Here is a 22,339-nt window from a genome sequence, read left to right on the forward strand (position 1 = left end):
CACCCCGCCGTCGGGGCCCCCTGCGTCTCGGGGGTAAAAGGCAGAGGCTGCGCCGCCTGAGTCCTGCCCCGCGAGGGGGCGTCACACCGCAGGCGTAACTGCGCGCTTGTCCCTGTGAGTCAGGGGTCGCTGTGGGGGCTGTGATGTCGCTGGTCAGACAGGGTGACAGCCTCTTATGGTTCCAGACCCGAATGGGTAGTGCTGTATTTAGGTGCCTATTCTATTCTGAAGTTTGATTGATCCTATTCCACTGTGTTCCGATTTTATTCAGAATTTCTAGCTCCTAAGTCTCCATTGGACACGAAAAGCCGCTGTTAGGCTGAGATTTCAATCTTGACCCCAGGAAGTCCCGTGCTTTCATCCCAAGCTCAGCCAGAAAGAGGAGAAAGGCCAAGGATTCCAGTGTCTGGGGAGACCAGGGGTCCCTGACCCCTCTCCACCCAGGCCTTTGAGACACTTGCAGAGCTTATCATCAAGGCTAGCCTGTAGCGAATATCCCTTGTTTGGTTAGATTTGGATTGGAAACCACATTCGTTTTTTTATCATTATAAACTTAAATTCCTTTTTCAAATGTTGCCTCTGGATATGGAAAACACAATGTAACACATAAACCTTTTGTGCAAGGCCTTCTGTGGAACAACCACATGGATAAGAACTAGCCGAAGAGAGTATAAAACATAATAATTTATGTGTACCCCAGAACAGTGACAAAATTTTAAAAACAGCTTTCATCAATTGTGTTATGATTGGCATTGTTGGTATTTCTTTATTCTTTTGTCAATATAGTGTGGGAAAAAGCAAAGGAGGCTGTATAAGATGTATTTCTATTACTCCCAGTGCCCTTAAAAACAAAACTAGTGGTATTAAAGAGTTTCAGTTGACAGACATTCAATCAAAGCCTGTAGTTCTGAGTTTGAATTGTGAATGTGAATATATGTGAATGCATGAACACATACAAATATGAGTATGTATTTGCTAGCTCTGTCCACTGGAAAGGTCTAGAATTCAACCAATTCCATTGAGTGTCTTTAGGTTACAAAATTTGATTTGGGAATAATGTTTTTCACAAAAATGAATCAGAGATTTTGAGAGAAATGACTGAGTCCCAGTCAGGGGCAGATGAAACAGAAGCACCTTGTCATAGTGATATCTACAAAGGTCTCAAAGACTATTAAAATCTTATGAAAAGGAGAAAGGAGCCAGCTTAAAGGCACATTCACTGCTGAAAGAGAGGATCATTGGAGTATCAGTAAGGACTCTATTGCAATGAATTGAAATACTTCAATGTGTTTGAAACTTTGATTTCATATTAGCACAGGGGGAAAAAAAAGAAATAAAAGAAACTAGTTGGTGACCATGGAGGATGCTTGGGGAATTGCTCATTAAGCTGCAGTTTTCTTTACAGAGGGAACCACTAAGTAACTAAACAGTATTTAGTACTAAGGGGAAGTTTTTTTTTATGCAAGTGTACCAGCTAAATAACACATGGCCATGGAATATCACCATTTTGCACCACATAGCTAGTTCACGGATCTAGGCCTTGAACTCCAAGGGCTGCTAACATTATTTGAGGAAACACACAGGAGTTGATGTGCCTCCTGATCAGAGAGCACACACCACTTCTGAGGTGCCCTTGCCAGGATACCAAACACAATCTCATCTGCCTCTGTATCTACTGTGTCCAAAATAGGGGCCACTAGACACATATGGCTATTGAATACCTAGAATGTGGCTAGGACGACTAAGGAACTGGATTTTAATTATATTTAATTTATAATTCATGTGAATGTAAACAAAAGCTGAAGATATGCACAACATTTTTCTATTAAACACAACTTTAAAGCTTTGGTAGAATTGTGTTTCCCTTAATGTGCAGCATTAATTAGCTGTGTAGAAGATAATATTTGTATTATTGTGTGCTTATACTTTTCAGTTTTCAGTGTGGTTACTCGGAAAATTGAAATTACATATGTGGTTTGCAATTTCATTATATTCCAGCACTGCTTTAGATTCTACCACCAAAAAGAAAGTATGGAGGACGGAAGAATTTAGTAAAGTACACCCAGTTATACAATTTACATTGTGGGAATGCTACAGAACAAACAACTCCATTTCTTCAACAAATGAATGATTTAAGAAAGGAAAAGAAAAGGACAGCAAGAGACCAAGAGAGCTAGAGCAAGAGTGAGAGGGAAGGAAGCAAGGAAAGAAGGGCGGGAGGGACAACGGGAGGGAGGAAGGAAGAGGCAGGGGAAGAAAGGAAGGGAGGGAGGGAGGAAGAAACCCAGAGTAAATATGTGTGTAAAGACTTCAACACATATCCTACTAATTACAGTTTGTGCATTTTCTTTGGGTCCCAAGAAAGAATAACTTAAAAACAATAATGGGAAATTTGAGCACTCTTTTATGACATTAAAGATGCTGAATTAATTTATGAACAATTATAATGCTATGATGAGAATACTTTCAAAAAGAGTCCTTTAGGGAAACATACTGGCAAAATGACAGACGAAATATGATATCTGTGATTTGCTTTACAGAATATAGGGAAAGGTAAGTGGGTGGCTTGTAGTAAAACAAGTGCAGCCATAAGCTGATATTTGTTGGTCGTGGCTAACAAAGATGGGGATGTTCTTATATAATTCTATTTTGTGTACTATTGAAAACCTGCATTTGAAAAAGAATGATAGGAGAGCACAGGTCCACCTAGGATAATGGCAGCAGGAACTCTCCACGTGCATTTCAGAGGCCTAGGGACTAACAGAGAGAGTCAAGGACACCAGTCATAACCCTGCCCCAACCAAGGGCCAGAGGACACCGTGGACTCCAGTTGGTTTGTATTTAGCCAGGTGTGGGAGCCACACAGAAGTAGAGGAACCGGCAAAGACTCTGCACATAGAGGAGCACAAAGATAACTGACACACATCAGGGATCAATAAGGGCTGGTAAAATTTTAGAGAAAGCATCATAGAATAAGATATTCATACACTCTTAAAGCACCACTAATCAAATTACTGATTATAGACAGCAAACATGTCTTTCCAATGAATGGATCTCATGAAGCCCTGCACAACAAAGTGTCCAATGCTAAAATGACAATAGTGGTGACAGGCAAAGTGGACACACTCAGCCTCCAAAGGGGCTGCACTAGGAAGCACACAGCATGCACTAGGTGGTGTTCTTGGCAAAAAGGTTTCCCCTGAATTTAATCATGAGGAAATGATCAGACAATGGCAAACTGTAGACCTTTGAGCCAGACAACTGACCTGTCCTCTGCAAACAAGTCAATGCCACCACCATTGAAGACAGCTACCAAAAGGTGAGGAGAGGCTTGAGGTTCCCAAGGACTAGAGAAATATAGCAGCACAATCTTTTTAGGCCTTTGGAACCCAAAACATCTCTTCTCCTTTTTGCGGTCTTAGTTGTGGAGATATTGACTGTTTGAAGAAAGACTGGCCAGCTGTCTTGCTCAGTGGCCTAAATTCTGCAGTTGTCTAATCACTACCTTGTAATGAAAATCAGGCTAAACATTTTCAGCAAGAACACTGCATAGTTAATGCCATCTACTCCTGGTCCAGTCCATCTAGTGGCAAAGAATGACCAGGTTGACATGTTGCCTTCTTCCAGTTGCTCCTAATGCTGGTGTGTGGAGGATGCATATCGAGAGGAACAAGAGTTATGGTCTCTCCAAAATGTGTGTCCATCAAAGCATTGGTCTCCTATTGACTGATCACACTTGGAGGCTGATGACTGGGATTTCTCCCATCAAATCTGTCTTTTGGAGTGTGGAAAGTGGCTGTTGGTTGCGATGTCGATTCTCAGGAAAGGATCCCTCCAATATTCTGTTGAGGCTTGAACTTGACTTGCTGTTGTAGATTTTTTTCATCAAATGGAAAAGGTACATTTTATAATATGGTTTCATCCAAACTGGCAATATCTTTTCTTAGTTCCTAGGGAAACTGGTATCTGCAAAAGACAGAGGGAGAGAGAGAGATGAAATGGGAGTTTTCCTAGGTCCTGCTGATACCTGAGCCTGGAGGGATGGCTACATGATGACAGAGGCCCGGGCAGGCTGAGCTCCTGTTGACAGGAGGAGCTGAAGGGGGAGCCACAGGCTGGCTGAAGGGGAAAGTGAGATGCATAAGTTAGCAGAAATAGCTCCTGAAATTTTCATCCAGCCTGTGGAGCAGAATCTAGGGACCCCTGTCCTCACCCCACCAGTGCTTGGTCATATTGCAGCTCAAGCTGCTGCAGAGCCTTAGCCAGCTTCCTACCACCCAATCCGCAGCAGCCACTTTACTCTTGAACCCCTTCATCTGAATCGAATGATGACATTCCCACATGTACCAGGGATGGATGTACTTAGCATCCCTCGTACACATTCAGAAATGGACTGCTATGGGAGCAGAGATGCTTGCTGGAGAAATACACTCTCTTCTACCTCTACATCCCTGCCTTCTGAGGAGGAGGGACCGGCTACAGGGAGAGCCCTGCAATATGAGAGCCAACAGGGACCTCAGAAGGTATCCAAGTCCAGTTCCACCTTTTACAGATGAGGAGCTCTGGTGCCAAGGAACTAAGGACTAACTAAAACCACGTGGCCTGTGGTTGCCAACCCTGCTCTAGAACCCAGGCCACAGGCCCTTTCCATACACTTGGGGGAACAGAGAGGAGAGGCTCCAATGTGGAGGTGTCAGCAATTAATAGAGGCTGTTTGGTCACCCTCCTGGACAGGGATCAGGCTCTACAGAGAAATCCTGCTCCAGAGGGGCTGAGGAAAGAATGGAAACAGGGAGAACTCAAAATGAAATTAGCAAAATGAGAGCAGGGAGTGTAACGGTGGCCAACCCCTTTGCATCCCATGGACACCAACAGTCTATGAAGGTGATTTCATGCTGGATCCCCCGAGAGCATTGCTAGAAACGTTCTCAACCTCTAGACAAACACAACTCTGAAGTGAAAGGGAAAAAGCATTAGTTTTAGTTATACTAGATTCTCATCACTGTTTTCTCTAACTTTGCCCAAAGAAAGAGTCTCTCCTAGTATTTTACACTAGTGTACAGAAGGGCATGAAAAAGGATACACATAGGAGACTGAGGCCTAAGATTCATTATGGGGCTTTTGCATAAAGAAAGAATTTAATTAAAAAATGCATTTGTTGAATCTGCAGTTCTGAGCCAATTAGTAGGCTGTGAAATCCATTTAGTAAATAGTGAACTGCAAGTTGCATTTTAACAGTAGAAATGAAAACACTCCAGTTCATTATTGTGGTAAGGGGAGGTACTATTTTATACTGTGGGTTTCTATGTAATGTGTATTTTTTATTGTATCTTGTACTATAAAAATTGTAAAAAACATTGGATCCAAACAGAGAGATTATATATCTAACCTATGTATCTATCTTTTTTCTCTTTGCTCTGAGCTATACAAATAGTTCTGTTGAGAGAAGAATGCTAATTCCCTTAATGGCTGATCTTCAGCTTTTCTATGAAGTAGCCACACGATGGACACTGCCATACTGGTTACTGACGTCCTACCAGATCCATAGTCCTTCTAATCCCTAGACGCATGTTAGCAGAGCTTTTAAAAATACTGATACCCAAACCTCACCACAGAACTTTCAATCAGAATTTGAAGAGATTGGGTTAAGGCATTCAAGTTAGATCAAAACTCACCCACTTCTTGTTTTCTAACTGCATGATTGAGAACTACTCACTAGACCTACACTGTTTCATACCATTCTTTTTCTTCTCTCCTTCTAGTCCACCATGGACTTCTTTCCCACTGGCCCTAAAGCTTTTTTGGCCTTTCTCCAACATTCCCATATAAATAACTTGCCTTCTCAATTAGATTTGTCTGAAGCAATGATTATCTTATATTCTTGTGTATCTAACTGGGTCTTCATACATCTGGCCCAAAGGTAATTCACTCCAATGCTCTCCTCCATTCCCTGGCCTCAGATTCCAACTCAGTTCATTTTTCTGGATTCTTACTGAACATGTAGAAGCAGTCATTTGGGAAAAGGGAGAGGTCTGAATGCCTATGCACCTCACATCTATGCATTTTGAAAACCTGGCCTCTGCATCTCCTTTTGGCCACTGTCCCTTTAGCGTGCCATCTACTGTCCTCCAACTACTGCCAGCTCCAGTGAGTCCCTGGAAGCCCCATGCACATCAGCACAGAACTGCCCACCTGGAGTCGAGGAGAGCCCTGACTCCAGGCCAGTCCAGGACTCCCACCTATGACCCAGGCTCTTGTTTAGTTTTTATAATCAGGGCTCTTTTCCTCAGTTTCAGCATTTCTTATTCAGGTGGAGAAGTTGAGGGTTAAGGGCTGTCCGAGGTTGGGTCCTCCAAAAGCCAACCCACATGCAAGTAATTCATTCAGTCGCGATCCTGGAAGGAAGAGGCAGTGGATTTGGGGGGGATGGGCAAGGAAAGGAAGGTGAAGAAACCAAGAGAATATGTGGTATCAGGCAAAGCATCATGTCTTCAGTGTCTTAAATGATGCTCTTCTGATGAGGAGGACCATGGATCTGAGCCTCCCTATGGCTGAAAGGAATGGTCAGAGGGAATATCAGGAGAGCAGTTACAGAGACTGAACAGGGTTCAGAGTGCAAACAGGAGAAGGAGATGGAAGGGCCTGGCAGGGAGGCAGCCCCCATGGGAAACAGAGCAAAGACCAGACGAGGTAGCATCAGCTGTTGAGGGAAAAAAGGAGGAAGAGGAAAATTAGTGTGAGACTGAGCTGTAACCTTAGATGAAGAGTATAAGGCAGGAGTGCGTGGAAGAGCCTCAGGTGTGCTTACCTCTGTACCCTAAGCTTGAAGGCCAGGGAATCTGCATGCTAGTCTCCACGTGCTGAACAGCAGTTTTCTTCTGATAATCTTCTGTTTCAGGACACTTAAGGCATGAATCTTGCTGCAGACCAGACACTCATGCTTGCTGGCAGCTGAGCCCTCACCCTCCAGCTTGGGAGGGGTCTTCATTCCGATGGAGGCATCCAAACCCAGCTCTGACATAAAACCACAGACAACAGGATCCATTGTTACTCATGACCTTCCTATGACTTATTCCCCCACCCAAGAGGGACAGCAAGTAAGGAAAGTGTCCAGGAACAAGAAAGGCCACCTGAAAGGCCATGGTCAGGTGAAGCCAATGGCGACACGAGTATTTTCTTTTTTCTTGATATTCCTTACACTACCCATAAATGGTAAGACTGCCAGTAGGCAAACATGCTCCCAAATAATAAAAAAAAGTCAAGAAAAATAGAATTGATAAAAAGTTCCTAGCTAGAAAAGGTAAAGGCAAGGAAATCATTCCAGATACAGGTTGTACTCTCTGGAGGAAAGAGAGTGTAGAGATCAGGCAAAGTCACAGTTGAAGGAAAACCTTGAGATAGAAAAGAATGCGGGAAGTCTAAAACTGGAAAATTTCAAAATATGCATCAATATATATTTCACATATATATGCACACATACTATGTGTAATATTTATACATAGTCAATCTAAATAAGGCATGGAAGATATGATACAATGCAACAACACTCACAAGTGTGTGTGTATAAAGGAACAAATGCATGAGGGTGTTGAGATATCGACTGGATCATTCTAACGGCCTCCTGATGAGCTGAGTTTGAGAAAGCAAAGAGGAAAAAAAGAAGAATGAAAAAGAGAAGCTCTGGTGGGAAACATGAACTGTTATATATGGGGGGGCGGGGATCCCGGGGTGGAGGAGTATGAACATAAAGTCCACGAAGATTATCCTTTGCTGCAAAGTCTGATGCGAAGCCTGGATTTATGCTGAGGCCTCTGTGGAAATTGAGTAGGAGACAGTGACTGAGCCAGCGGGGTTAGGTCTTGGCTGGGAATGGGGGAAGCCAAGCACAAGAAAAGGAGAGACTAGAGGGAAGAGGAGACAACTAAATACCACAAGACCTACTGGCACGTGGCAGGGCTGCGCATCCCTGCACTCCCTGAGCACCTTCTATGAGACTCTCCCTGGTGCCACAGGGGCGCTCCTTCTTATCTCACCCCCGCCGAGGATGTGGGGCTCTGCTCATTTCTCAGATGAGGCCATCACCTGAGGGGAGAGCCCCAGGCAGCCCCAGGCTCCGGTGCAGATGTGGAGAGAGGTGGAGGGTAAGGATACATTCGTCCCAGGTGAAATGGATGTGAGGGTTTCAAAGCTCTTTTAAGACAATCTGAGCAGTGGTGGATCCTGGGGAGAAGAAAACTGAGGACATGGCCACGGAGCTGAGTGAAGAGGGTGAATTACAGGGAGTGTCATCAAAGAGACTGATTGGTGCACTTTATGGATGAGGGTGGCCCTTTATTTTAAAAAGAGAAGAAAATGAGAAAAATAACCTGGATATGAAAAGCAAACAGGAGTGTGAGTTGTGGGGCCCTGTTTACATTGCTACAGAATGTTACTAATACACTGTTACTGAGAGCATCTAACAGGGAAAATTTGGCTTGAGCATAGATGTTGAAGGGAGAGAAAAATATTGGCCAACATGCCTTTCTGAAAAAGCAAAGGTAGATGGGGTCCAGAGAAAATGGAGATCATAAAAACTATGCTACCACAGGAGAAACAATGCACGTGCAAGCATTTACTAAGTGTTAAGCACCAGAAAGACCTAATGGTTAGGGATTATATATTCATAGTGATTCTGAAACCATTTTTACTGAATCATGCACTCTAGACATTACGTTGCTTAATATTCTCAACAACCTTGGAATGAAGATAGAATTCTTCAAGAGTTCAGATGAGAGATGTGAGATGGAGACACCAGTTAAACACCAGGCATTTGCAAACCCAGGACCTGAGGCAGAGCTGGTCCTAAATTCCAGGTTCTTGCTCACTCACTCTGTTAGAGCATCACAGATTTCAACTTGACCTACAGCAGGTGTGGGAGAGGCCCCATTGCCTCGTCCACCCACAACCCTGTGATGACTAGAGCTTCTAATCCTTGTTTTTTTCTTACCTAGGAAGAGTGGTCCCTGGTTTACAGAATCAGTGTTGGTGTTAAAGCCCCAGATGGTGGAGGAAAGACCAAGCGAGGATTTGCTGTCACCACAAACGAAATCCTGGTCCAGCCGTACTTGCAGATAATTGGTATCCTGGGTGCTTTTCTGCAACTGTGCTTGTGAAGTTTGCACCTCTGACCCTTGGAAATTCACAGGCCCTCGGTGACAGTCCTCCCATGTGTCACCTGAAAGGAAAAGAGGGTGCGGTAGGACCAATCCAAGTTTTCCTTTGCTAATCCCTCCCAGAACTGATGTGCCTTCCTATCAGTGAGACCATCCAGTGACCCAACAATAAAGGCAGAAATCATGTCCATGAAGGAGAGGTCATGTTTCTGGCTGGGCAGATGCTGGGATGGCAGTTGCTAGGCTGCAACATCCTTGAAATGAAAAATTACCCACTTGAGTCTAGAGGGTTTTGGATGGCAGGTGTGGTCCCATCTATTACTGAATTATTACTAAACTTAATCCTGTAGCTTACAGACAAAGCTCTAGGCAGGCCTGAAGGCATGGAGGAGAGAGTTGTTGATATCTACCCACAAGAATAAAAGAACAGGGGAAGAAGTATGGCCTAAAGGCTTCAGGTACCACTAGAAAAGTGAGTTGGGTAACGACAGTATATGAACCAAGTTAAGAGAATGCTTCACAGTTCTGGAACCTTTTAACTTCCTTACTTGTAATTTTTGTCTACCTTTCCACTCATCCATACATATATATATTCTATTGCCACATGGGGCAGAGTGGGCGTGGATGGTATCAGCAGATAGAAGCAGTTGTAGCAGAGGCCCGAATCCCTTATTGGAAGCTGAGGTACAGAAGGACTACAGAATCAGAGTGTTTGCTTCTTTAGGGACAATGTAACACAATGCACAATCCTTATATTACACACCCCTCCAGTGGGGTCTGGGCAGTGCCCCTAAGCAAATATCTTGCTATTTCTCCTGTGAAATGAATACATATTCTCAGAACGTGGGCTAAGCAAAGATATCAAGTACCCTCATCCAGTCCAGGTCAGGCTCAGGTGGGGTTGTGCCCCACAGGACCTGCTCCACATTGCTGTGAGGCTCCTGTCTGGCCTCTCTCCTATACATCCGCATCCTCAACAAGGTTTGTTTAACTGTTTCTTTAAAGTGTCTCTCATGTATCTGTTACCACTGAGTCTTCCAGAGAGCATCTATGTCTGACTCTCAACAATGATTCATCCAATCTCATTCTATTTGCTTTCTCTGATTCTGGCCTCTCCGCACTGTCAAAGGTCACCTGTCTTATTACCCCCAAATCCTGTTTCATCACACACTCCTCGGCTTATGGAAATTCATCCTCCCTTCTCTACTACACGAGCTCTGCACCCCTCACGCCTTTGTAGTCCTCCTGTCATCTGGCTCCTCTTTCTTCTGCAAAATCATTTCCCACATCTCCCTTCTACAAATCCTCCCAGACTCAGGCGGGCCCCTCCCTGACCCCAGCCCTGCACCAGGAGCCTCTTTGAGCCTCCAGGGCTTTTTTCACAAGCACTTCTCTTAGCCTGGTGTGCCCTTCATATTTCCTCCAGGCAGAGTTTTTTAATCATTAATCATCAATGTTAGGACACTTCATCAGATCATATGGTAATTCACAGTTCAAATGGGCCAAACCTTTTAATTTAACAAATTAGGTGGGTGAAAGATGTATCAAAACCAGGTATCCCCATTCTCCAATGTGATTTTCAATCAAGGCCTAGGATGGTTTGTTGTTGTAGTTGTAGTTTTGAAGGGTTTTTTTGGTGGGTTTTTTTTTTTTTTTTCTTTTTCGGCTTTGTTGGGTCTTCATTGCTGTGCACAGGCTTTCTCTAGTTGTGGCGAGTGGGGGCTACTCTTCGTTGTGGTGTGCAGGCTTCTCGTTGCAGTGGCTTCTCTTGTTGCGAAGCACAGGCTCTGGGTGTGAGGGCTTCAGTAGTTGCTGCGCATGGGCTCAGTAGCTGTGGTGCACGGGCTTAGTTGCTCCATAGCATTGGGATCTTCCTGGACCAGGGATTGGACCCATGTGCCCTGCATTGGCAGGTAGATTCTTAACCACTGAGCCACCTGGGAAGTCCCTAGGATTGTTTTCAGTGATCACTCCTTACCCTCTTCTCCAGACTAATGGGCTTTATTAAATTTATGCTTTGAATATTCTTTGCATTTGCATGGGAAAAAGACAAACATTTCATCAAACATCGACACTATTGCCTAATATTATTAGTTTGGCATGTTGGGAAGAGCCCCTAAGAAAAGCTCATGTTGTAACTTAAAAATATAGTGTTTGCACTGTTTCCACAGGGTTTCTCCTTATACAGAGAGGGTGGGGCAGACATGACCACCTGTGCCCACACCACTGCATCACAGCTGTCCACACTCTTATATCCACACTGTTCTCAGGTTATCATCAGAACCCAGACACAGGATGGATCCGTGGATTATTTAGATGTTCCACTCATTCCTCTCAGCCCATCTGTGTGGGTGACTTGGCCTCTCTGGGCCCGTTCTGAATGAGGGCCTGGCAGGGCTGGGCCACATCACACACATCTCACTCGTGAGACCTGTGTCTGAGCATCACTCATCCTCCTCACGGACACTCAGACCCTGACCTGGCAGATCCCCACCACAGCATCCTCTTCCAAGTCTGCGTAAAAACTTAAACACATCTTAGACAGATGCTGGGGAACAGTCCACCTGCCTTCTAGCAGAATCATATTCAGCCTTTTCTCATCATATGCTGGCTGGTTTAGCAGAATGATGATTGGAATCTACAAAACCTCACATGAAAATGAATCTTTGTTGCTCCATTGAATCTTTGGCCATTCATGGGTGGGTGGGGGGAATGCCAGGGCTCTGCCTTGGTTCACGGAAACATACAAGCAAGGTGAGGGTAGGGGTCTTCGTATCCTCATATCCAGATGACGGTTTTGCTAAGAGGACCAACTTAGAGGAGACAGACACTGGGGATGACAGCAGTGACACCAGGGAAACAACAGATCCAAAGATGGAGTTAAGGCTGTCAACATCGCTGGAAAGGCACAGACATCCAGGGATGTTTGGGGGTATGGAAATGGGAGCATTTGGGGTAAGAAGAGACATTTCATGGGTATCAGGAAAGAAGACAGTCATCCCTGCGCACTTGCACATTTGCAACTGAGTGAGTTTGTCACACCTACCTCGGGTCCAGTGATCTAACTCAGGGCCTGACCCACAGGCTCGGCCAGGATGAAGAAGAGACACTGCTCCCTGACCCACCTGATGTCTGTGCTTAAAACTCTATCATAAAGCCTGATTCAGATCACTCTGTCTACGGAGCTTGTACACAGTGGGGAAAAATCTCAGCACCACCTGAGGCGTGGGGTAAAAGGAATTCAGAGTGTACCTGGGAGTCCAGTTGGAGTTTTATCACATTGGCAAGAGAATACTCACTGCTTACATCTGGAGCATAGGGGACATCCACTTCCTCACATGAGAAGATGGCGGTGCTCCTATAAGGCCAGAAGGAGTCTGACCGACCAGGAAGCACTGAGTAAGTCAAATGGTAGTCATCCAGTGAGTCCCGTGGGACACCATTCTCTCCCATCCTCGGCAGCTCCCCGCTGAGCCTGGTGGGGGAGGGAGGACTGACGATTAACCCAAGAGGGATCAGCTATCCTAGAGTCCTATCTGGTTCTGATGGCATGTTTACGGGAGTGGTGAAGCAAGCCAAGGACCTGATCCACTAAAGATGGAGCAACTCCCTTTTGGGTGTGGGACAGAGTGTGTTTCTACAGGGGCAGGAGCTAGAAAGGACAGCAGGTGCTCAGTGCTCTGGCCAAATAACAAGCTGGTGAAGAAAGAGGCTGAATTATCTCCAGATGGTACAGCCATGACTCACAACATATAGGGTCACGTAACAGTGCCTTTCACCTTCTCGTTTACATTGCATTGAGTGCCACATGGAGTGGCCACAGGCATACAGCTTTTGGGGCATTCTGCTATCCCAGACATCTCATGCCACCAAGGCCTCTCTAAATATTGTAGCATTATATAATAATATTATTATCTATTCACTTTTCTTACTGTGACATACATGTCAACATGCTAATACCAAACAGGCAGAAAAGAGCTATGCACTCACTCTCTAAACCATCCTGGAGATAACAAGTCTATGCAAGAAAATCACTCTCATTTAGTTCACCTGGGTCAACTGACTTGGGTTATGAACTTGAGATGTTACAAAGACATGGAAAACAGTGTAAGTACCACAATGAAAGCAGAAGACATTATGATAAAGGATAATTCATGGTTGGCAACATTGATGATACAAAATATTCAGCACTTTCTGCTTTCCCCTGGATCAGAGGTCTGCAGGTGTCATCATTGTATGAACAGCCCACAAATATTCATAACTACCTGGGGGCAATAGCCTCTGGTCCTTCCAGGTCATCCTGATCACTTTGGTTTTCTGCAAATAAATTAACAGGACAATTACATGGGGCAAAACCCTTTCACAAAAGCCCAATTCGATGCCAACCTTCACACTGTCCTAACAGGCTTTGAGGGAAATATCCTAAGAGACCCCAGATAGAGCCTCATAAGAAGGCGCTGGGTTTCCTTCTTGAGCCATTGGACAAATCTGCTTGATATGACAGGTCATCAGCACAGTATCCTATGTCCTGAGTCTGTGCAAACAGCTAAACAAATCCTTTCCCCACAGATCCTGCGGAACTACCGAGCTACCTAGAGCACTGCTGTAACATTCAGGCTTTTTCTATCTGAAATGCTGTTTGTTAATGGGTTAGAAGAATTATACTTTGAGATTAGGTGGGAGTGGAATCCATACACCATCAAGTCAAAAGAATCTTCAGAGCTACAAAGAAACAGTGGCCATTCGTCAGGTTGGGAAGTTCCAAGGCCCTGCCTTGCTTCAGAGAAACATACCAAAGATGACAGTGGGGCTTACGTTCTGGTTTCAGAAAACTCTGGACAAGATAATACAAATGAAAGGAGCTGGAATATGGGTTGACAGAAGTGAAACCAAGGAGTGACAACTCCATAGGTATAAACAAGACTGCCAACAGCCTCGGACAGGTAAGGGAACTCAGGGACATTGCTCAGGAATGAAGATTAGAGCATTTCATGTGATATAAAAGATTCATTCAAAATTAGGAGGCCTGAAAGGTACTTCCTGTGCCACAATTGTAGTGGTACATGTGAGTCTGGCAGGACCACCTTGGGTCCAGTGATTTGCCACAGGGTCGTACATGACTAGCAACTGAGAAAACTTCACTAACCTGTGGAATGTCTTGTTTTAAATGCCATTGTAGTGCCTGGTTTGAACTTCAGTATGTTCGTATACTGTCTATCTAAGGAGATTCATTCTCTCAAGTAGACTAACAAAGAGGATGCAGATTACCTGGAAGACCAGTTGGAATTTTATCCTCTTTAGCATGGGAGCAACCACAGGCTCCTTCCAGAGCAGACCCCACTTTCCCTTCATCAAATGCAGATTTTCCATCACTGTAAGGCTGGTAGCAGTTAGCACCTTCCTGGACACTTGAAGGAGCCAAAACACATTCATCTTGGGATTCCTGGAGCACTTCCTTCTTTTCAACCTCCTGCAGCTCCACTCTGTGTCAGGTGGGAGAGGGGTGACAGAAGATTAAATGAAGAGGATCAGACACCAAGCCATCCTGGCCGGTTTTGATGGGAGGCAAAGGGAGTGGTCACAGAAAGCAAAGGGGAAGTGGTCTTAAAGACGGAAATGACTATCCTTCTGTGTGTGCAGTGGAGTGTGGCTTCCATGGGGTGGGAGAGGGAGAGACCAGCAGATGCTAAGTGCACTGGCCACACAACCGGCTGTTGAAGGAGGAGAATGAACGCTCCCTGCACGCTCTAGTCATGACCCCCAGCACACACGGAGAACTAAGACAGTGGTTCCAACTCTTTTGCATGCTTTGTATTGATCTGTACTTGCAGTGTCAAAGTGATACAGCTTTTGAGGAATTACAGAGTCTAGATATTCTCCCTTCAGTAACTATTTTCTCAATATTTTGTTATAACATGAATTTTTTCTAGCTTCTTCACTTGCAGTCAAGTATTTACCAACATGCTGACGCCAAACAGGCGCAAAGTAGGTGACTCTCGCCCTACTGTTAACCACACGGGGAAGAACACTTGATTACAGGAGCTCCCAAGTTTGCCTGTTCCACCTGGGTCAACTCACTGTACCTCACTGTACTTGAAGGATTAAGAAATTGAAACACACACAACTTCTGAAGTGAAAATAGACAACATTCTCAAAAGGGATATTTGGCTGTTGACTGAGTGGATGAAAGAGTTATATTTAGTAATTTATCCCCCCTGGATCTGAGGTCTCCTGATGTCACTGTTGACATTCACAGCCCACAGATCTTCAGAATTACCTGGGGGACACTGGCTCTTGTCCATCCACTTGCACATGATCATGCTGATTGTCTAGTAAGAAATTCAGACACAGTGGGTCACAAGAAACAAATTACACCTCACACGTACCAACTCAGTGAACACATTTACCACAAGGACATTCATACTCTCAGTGCAAGAACATAATACATAGGCGGAGATATTCCACGACACTTAACTCCTAGAATCAGGGGGGACCACTTCCAGACCCATCAGGGAAATTCTCAGGAGCGCTCTCCCAATATCCTTTGTTCTGAGTCTGTGGAAATAGTTAATTTTCCCCAGTGATCCTAGAAAGTGAGCTGAATTATTTTCTAGAATTGTTTCTACAATCTTGGTTAGGCCCATCAGATTTTGTTGCTGTTGATACTTTAGAAAAATTTATCCTTAACACTAGAGTGATGGATGAATTTTATAAACCCTCAAACCAAAAAGAATCTTTGGTGCTACAAAGAAACCATGGCATTCAAGGCTGGAGGGACTGCCAGAGGCCAGCCTTGCTTCATGGAAACATCCAGGCAAGACAATGGTACAGTTGTTTCTGTCCTGGTTTTCAGATGACTGCTTAGCTAAGAGAAGCCAACATAGAGAAGATGGAGACTGGGGCTGAGAGCAGTGATACCAAAAAGAGAAATCACCTCTCCTAAGGTATAAGCCAGTCTGCCATTGTGTTTGGATCAGAAGAGAAAGGCCAGGGACATTTACAAAAACAAAAGTTAGATCATTGCAGGTGACAAGGCATATCTGATCTAAAGCAAGTCTGACAGACACCTCCTGTGGATGTCCACCCGAGGTGGGTGAGAGTTGTCACACTGATTTGCGTCCAAACGCCTGACACTGGGGCCAGGGTGACAGAGGCATGACCAGGGCCTAGAAAGGGGTGAAGGCTCCCTGGTCCACCCGATGTCTGTGTGTCTTAATAGGTCCTTTTCCCTGGTTTAAACCAAGATGTGTCTGTAGGGCCTGTCTTCAGAGACGAGCTTCCTCAGTCTACACAGGTTGTGGGGAGCAGAGAACATGGAGGCTACCTGGCAGATCAGTTGTCATTCCATCTTCTGCAGCATGGGAGCAACCACAGGCTCCGTCCAGAGCAGGGCCCACCTCCCAGGCATCACATGCGAATTTGCCATCCCTGCAAGGCAGGCTGCTGTCAGAACTTCCTGGGAGACGCGAAGGAGTCAAAACACACTCATCCTGGAATTCCTGATGCACTGCCTCCTTTGCAACCTCCTGCAGCTCCAAGCTGTGTCAGGTGGGAGAGGGATGACAGAGAAGTAAACAAAAAGGATCCGACCCCTTGCCGTCCTGGTTGGTTTTGATGGGAGGCCTAGGGAGTGGTCACAGAAAGCAAAAGGGCAGTCCCCTTAGAGAGGGAAGGAACTATCCTGCTTATGTGAAGTGGAGTGTGGCTGCCATGGGGTGGGAGAGGGAGACCAGCAGGTGCTCCGTGCACTGGCCACATACCCTCTGATGAGGAATGAGACTCAACCCTCCCAGGATGGTACCTTCAGGAACATGAAGCACAAATCAGCTTCCACGCCAGGTGCTACCCCCTGGTCCTACGCCATGTTCAATGTAAGATCAAGTAGTCAAGTGAATACTGCTATTAAGGCAGTATACACTCTCAGAGACGTTAGGCCTTCTTTTTAGGAATAGAAAGGGCTCCAAGGCCTCTTTCTCTTACTCTTGTGAAATAGCAACCAATGTTTTGTCTAGATAGTTTTCCTGATCTTTAGTTTCTCTAGTTACTTCTCTGCTAATTCCTTTGCTAGGTACCTTCCTCCCAAGGACCTAAAACAACTGTGTAGGAATAGATATTCATCTCCCCTTGGAGCTCCTCTAGGAGAGAACAGCTATCCTCTGTGTGTGCAGGAAATCCTAGGGGTGGTGCGTTCAGCTTGGATCACACATACAGGTAGCACAGAGACCACAGACAACCAAGTTACCAGGCCACCTCCAGGTGGGTTGAGTGAAGTAACTCAGTACAGCCTGCAGGTTTGCTTATGCTTGCATCTGGCATCTGTGACTCTCTTGACCTCACTTACTCTTTCTGTGACCCTGTCCATATGTTACCTACACATTACCTGCTCCTGACGGTTCATTGGTACCTGGGCGTGAGTGTTTCTTCTGCTGGTTCATCTTCCTCATCTTCATCAGTTTCTACAAGCAAATTCAGAAATATCCAGTCAGCTTCTTGCCACTTCACCCACGACAAACACAGCAACCCATATGGTCGTAGAGTCATGACTGTCTGTGTGTGAACTGGTACTGTGCGGAAGTTCTAGTGCCTTGTCTTTACACACCCCGCCCCCAGCATGGATTTCTGACCCATCAGGACGTCTGACTCTAGACCAGAGGATCACCATCATGGCACCTTCTGCCTGCAACTGGGCAGACATTTAAAGGGTCTTTTCTTCCTTATATCACTGCACACTTGTCCACCTTCCATCTCGACCTCTACATCTGCATCATCCATCCTGCCACAAATTCTGCCAACGTCACAGGCTCTCTAAACCTTCTCAGCTCTCCCAAGATCCCTTCCTTCCTCTGAGGAGAGCAACCACGTCCCACATCCCTCCACCTGGGAACATCCTGGGCTCTTCAAGGTGGCTTCTATGTGTTATCAAGGGAAAGTCTCTCTATGGAAAGGGGTCCAGTCTAAACAACATTCCCAGCACCAAGGCTGACTATATCAAGTACCTTATCGGACACCACACAGTGAAGGGCTTCTTTTTCTGCTGTGCATTCATACATATTTCCTCATTTTATCACTAGAGCTACCATCAACAGATTATTTGATCTATTTTACAGAGGAGGAAACAGACGCTAAGAGAGGAAAAGTCAATCACTCGCTCACTGTTACTGAAGGCAGCACTCGGGCTAAACCTGGAAACTTTCATGCTTAGTCCAGGGCTCTTTCCACTCTCACAAGCTGCCTCCTGTCACATCGTCCTTTCTGTGCTTTAACACTGGGCGGATGCTGCCTCCTGCCCCAAAGGCCATGGTCCATCAGGAAGGAATCAGCTGCAATACTATGCCCTCTACCATGTGCATTTCTCCCCGTCCTCCCACTCAGCCAGTCCTGCTCCTATCAGAGCCCCAAATGGGCCATGGAACAGGAAAGCTGAGAAAAAAGAAAACCACATCCTAGTCGAGGTGCGGAGTCTCTTGTGAGTGGCTCAGTGCTATCAGGTTCTGTGGGCCCCTTACCTGGGCTGAGCTTGCGGGCAAGGCGCTCTGCCAGCCTATGTCCCTCAGTCAGCTGCTCTCGGAAGCCCTGCCCCTGGTGGTTGTCAAGGTCATTGTGGGTGAGGAGGTCCTTGAGGTGCTGCTTGAGTAGAACAGAGTCATCTTTCCCTTCCCGTAATGTCTGCCGTAACTGGGTCAGCTCTCGCGCCTGACTTCGAATTAGGATATCACACGTCCTAAGGTGGGACAGAAGATAATTTTAAAATGCAAAGAGTTGCATGATGACTGCGAGGGATTCCTGTGAGAACATCCTCAAGGAGCCATCGAAGCAGCATTGTGGCCCATATCTGGTGGCCAGCCTGTGCCAAAGAGAAAGAGGGACAACAAAGGACTCCCCTGAGACAGGGCGTGCTCCTATAAGATTGCCCATTCATCTTGTTCTTCTGTAAACAAAACCTAGGGTCTTTCTAAACCTACATGAAGATGTCTCTTCATTTCCTCACTCAGCCATGCCCATTTCCATATAAAAATAGACAGAGGGCATGGTACAGTGGATGACACACAGCCACATACAGCGTGGACAGGTACAGCAGGTGTGAGTTGGAAAGAACAAGAGAATAACAGGGTCAAAAAAGGTTGACAAGCTGTAGTCAGTCAGGAGGACATTGTGATTTAAAGGTCAATGAGGTACTGATTGAACAACACTGTGAAGGTACCAAATGCCACTGAGTTGACTTGTTCACTTGAATTTGGTGAATTTCATGCATGATACGTGATTTCAAGTCAATAGTGTTTGTCAAAGCAGAGTAACTGAAGCCCTGAATAAAATCAGAGTCCATAATTCACCAGCTGGTGTCCTCCACCTGGTTGACAAATATTGTGCCCATGTGCCTGCCACGCACATCTCTGCCCTCCTTACCTCAGCCTCTCATCGAGCGTTGGCTTCTCTGCCAGCTTCTCTGCCAGCTTCTCTGCCAGCCTCAGCGCCTCAAACGACAGTTTCTCCCCCAGCACGGATTCAATGACGTCCTTACAGGCTTCACACTCTGAGGAAAGAGAGACGCTGCCTCAGGGGAAAGCTGGACCTGCTGCTGTGGTCACGGCTTTCAAGGGAGGAGGCAGGGTCCACCCCAGGGGCAGATGTAACTCCAATACCAGGCTCTATGCAGCGATCTCCACATCTGATCCCTCAGCCTCCCAACTGCGTGGCCTTCGGTTACTTCTTGTTTGAGAACTGAGGAAAGAGAAGCTCCAAGGCCCAGAAAGTAACTAGACAAGATGAACTGGCATTTGGCAAAGTCAGAATTCACATCCCCTGAGACTGCCTCTGAATCCTGGGCCACTTTACCAAGACCTGCAGCCTCTTGGGTGACACACGGAACAGGGCCGTGAGGTGGCGATTGCTGTGTGGTCGGGAAGACCCCTGATGGGGTCCATGCAACTATAGGCCTGATGGTTCCCTTCTGCTGGGATTTACTAATGAACAAGTGTCTCAAAGGTTTTCACCTTTGAGTCAAAACTCACCTGGATACACTTGTGTGAAATAGAATATGCGAAAGTATAAGGACCTAGAAAAAAATGTGCCCAAACACTATGAAAGCTTTTGTTATTAGAAATAGTATAGTGTGAATGTACTGTGCTTACACTGTGACAGGCACTATTTTCAGAGCTTTGACAGAATTTCTTCATTATTCATTACAACTCAAACAAGTAGCCCACAGTTTCAGTGAGGAGCAGCCTCACCCTTAAGCTCCTTTAAAGCAGATACTATCCTCTGCTTTCCCCAGTGTGTAACCACCACGTGACCCCAGTGTAACAAGCACAGGGCTTTGCCAGAGGGACCTCAGGGGAGCTGGGACTGATACAGTTCATTAGTGCCAGATGTTTAGCCAACAGTGATGCAGGATCAGATACAGCACAGAAAAGATTCCAGTTGACACACTTTAGCTTGTTGCTGAGAGAAACAGGCGGTTCTGTGACTGCATCAGGAATCAATGTCTAGAATTTTAACTCGATTCTCACCCTACAACGCACCACAAACTTGGAAAAGGGACTACACTCTTTGAGCCTCAGTTTTCCCATCCTCAGGCAACTGAGGGTAAAACAGCCACTTCTACCTTTCCTGGATTGTGGTCAGAATGAAATTCAAAATGACAAAGGAAATAGGAGATAAAGTCTAGAGAGTTTAGTTTCTTGGAGGGAAGACGGTGATCATTCATCACTTTGGTGACCATGACCCCTAGGACTTACTGTATTTCTGCAGCTGGTTGGCCAGGGAGTAGGCAGTTGCTTGGGATACAAGGAATTTCTCCGTGAGGTCTCGGAAGTCCTGCTTGTTCTTTGCCAGCTGCAACTGAAGCTCCCGGTTGATTTCCGTCAGTGTAAGTTCTGCCCTCGGATCAGATAAAGGGCCAAGAGATACTGCCATGGTGATGTGTGGTAGAAGGGATAGAGCCAGGGGCTGGGGAAAAGAAAGCCAAACATATGTTGGATTAAAATCAGGTGAAATCACATAGGTTTACTCAGGACTGAGGGACGACAAAAACTGGCATTCTTAACTTACTGTTGGGAACAGTGGAGGGTTCACAACTGCAAAAATAAGGTTCAAGATGCCAGAGCTCAGAGCCAGAGGTACTGCCTGTAGCTCAGACTCAGACAGGAGTGACGGAAGGGGACCCAGTGTGCCAGGTAACCATCTGGAGTTGCAATAACAGAACTGGTAGGTGGGGGCGGGTCACGGAATCTTGGGGGCCCCTGCCTTCCAGCTGCCTTGGCCATGCTGGTACACAAGGCTGCCTGGGGTCCTGTGAAGGTCACCCCGGATAGCACCCAACCCCTCAGCAGCCACTCTTCAGTTGTCCACACATGTCCTGATACCACTTACCCGTCTCCTTCCAAAACATATCTAAGCTGAGTTCTCCCTGTTCATTCTTCTGTGCATAAAAAAAATTCATGAGAGAAATAGTTTGCCAACAAGTCTTAATTTCCATAGGGCTGTCATGAAGCCATCCCACCTTCTCTTTACATGGATCTTAAGGTTTTTCCACAAGTGAGAGATGTCAAACTTTGAGACTGTCATGAAGTTCTTCACTGGGTCTTCTCCAGGTTTGTCTATATCCTGAAATCTGTAGGACAAAAAGCAGAGTATAATGCTATGTGAATGCATACTTAATTTTTTAAAATGTTTTCTGTCCCAATGTAATATTCTTTTGCTGCATCACAGTGTTGTATCAGATTCTTATCTTCCCTGGGCAGCATGATGGCTTTAGAATAAACTTAAGTTTGACATCCCTACCTTCTAAGCTCCTCCTCTGTGTGTGGGTTGCTCTACTTGTGTTTTTTTTTAAATGTCACTAAACAGGACAGTTCATACTTTCGCTTATGGATTTCATTGTAGTCCCAGAAGAGCTCTTTCCAAGCTGTCAAAGTGATTAAAAGAGTTTACATGTATATCCTTGGCTACCTGGCATGACCATCTGTTTAGGAAAGACTTGGGAGCCTGAGGCTATTGATCTGTGTTGATTAAATTCACCCACATCATGAACAGACCAGGGATCCAGGGCGGAGTTTATGGGACACTGCTTGATAGATCTCTTTGAGTTGTCCTCCTGCCATTGACCTGTGGTTGTACTCCCAAAACAGCATATGGTTAAGTTCAAGATCATGGGTCAGGGATGGCTGATGATCCACAGGGAACATATG

At 45.6% G+C, this 22,339-nt stretch overlaps 1 protein-coding gene across 1 annotated transcript; it reads right to left on the reverse strand.

The window, feature by feature from the left end:
* Positions 1–81: 81 nt before the first annotated feature.
* LOC130835810 (putative neuroblastoma breakpoint family member 5) lies at positions 82–21,065 on the reverse strand. Its single transcript, XM_057707701.1, has 3 exons — positions 20,934–21,065; positions 18,659–18,857; positions 82–149 (listed from the first exon to the last, which is right to left on the reverse strand). Exons 1-3 carry the CDS (start codon positions 21,063–21,065, stop codon positions 82–84), a joined length of 399 nt encoding a protein of 132 aa, XP_057563684.1.
* Positions 21,066–22,339: the final 1,274 nt, after the last annotated feature.

The sequence above is a fragment of the Hippopotamus amphibius genome, chromosome 1 (assembly GCF_030028045.1).
Source record: "Hippopotamus amphibius kiboko isolate mHipAmp2 chromosome 1, mHipAmp2.hap2, whole genome shotgun sequence".
NCBI lineage: Eukaryota > Metazoa > Chordata > Mammalia > Artiodactyla > Hippopotamidae > Hippopotamus > Hippopotamus amphibius.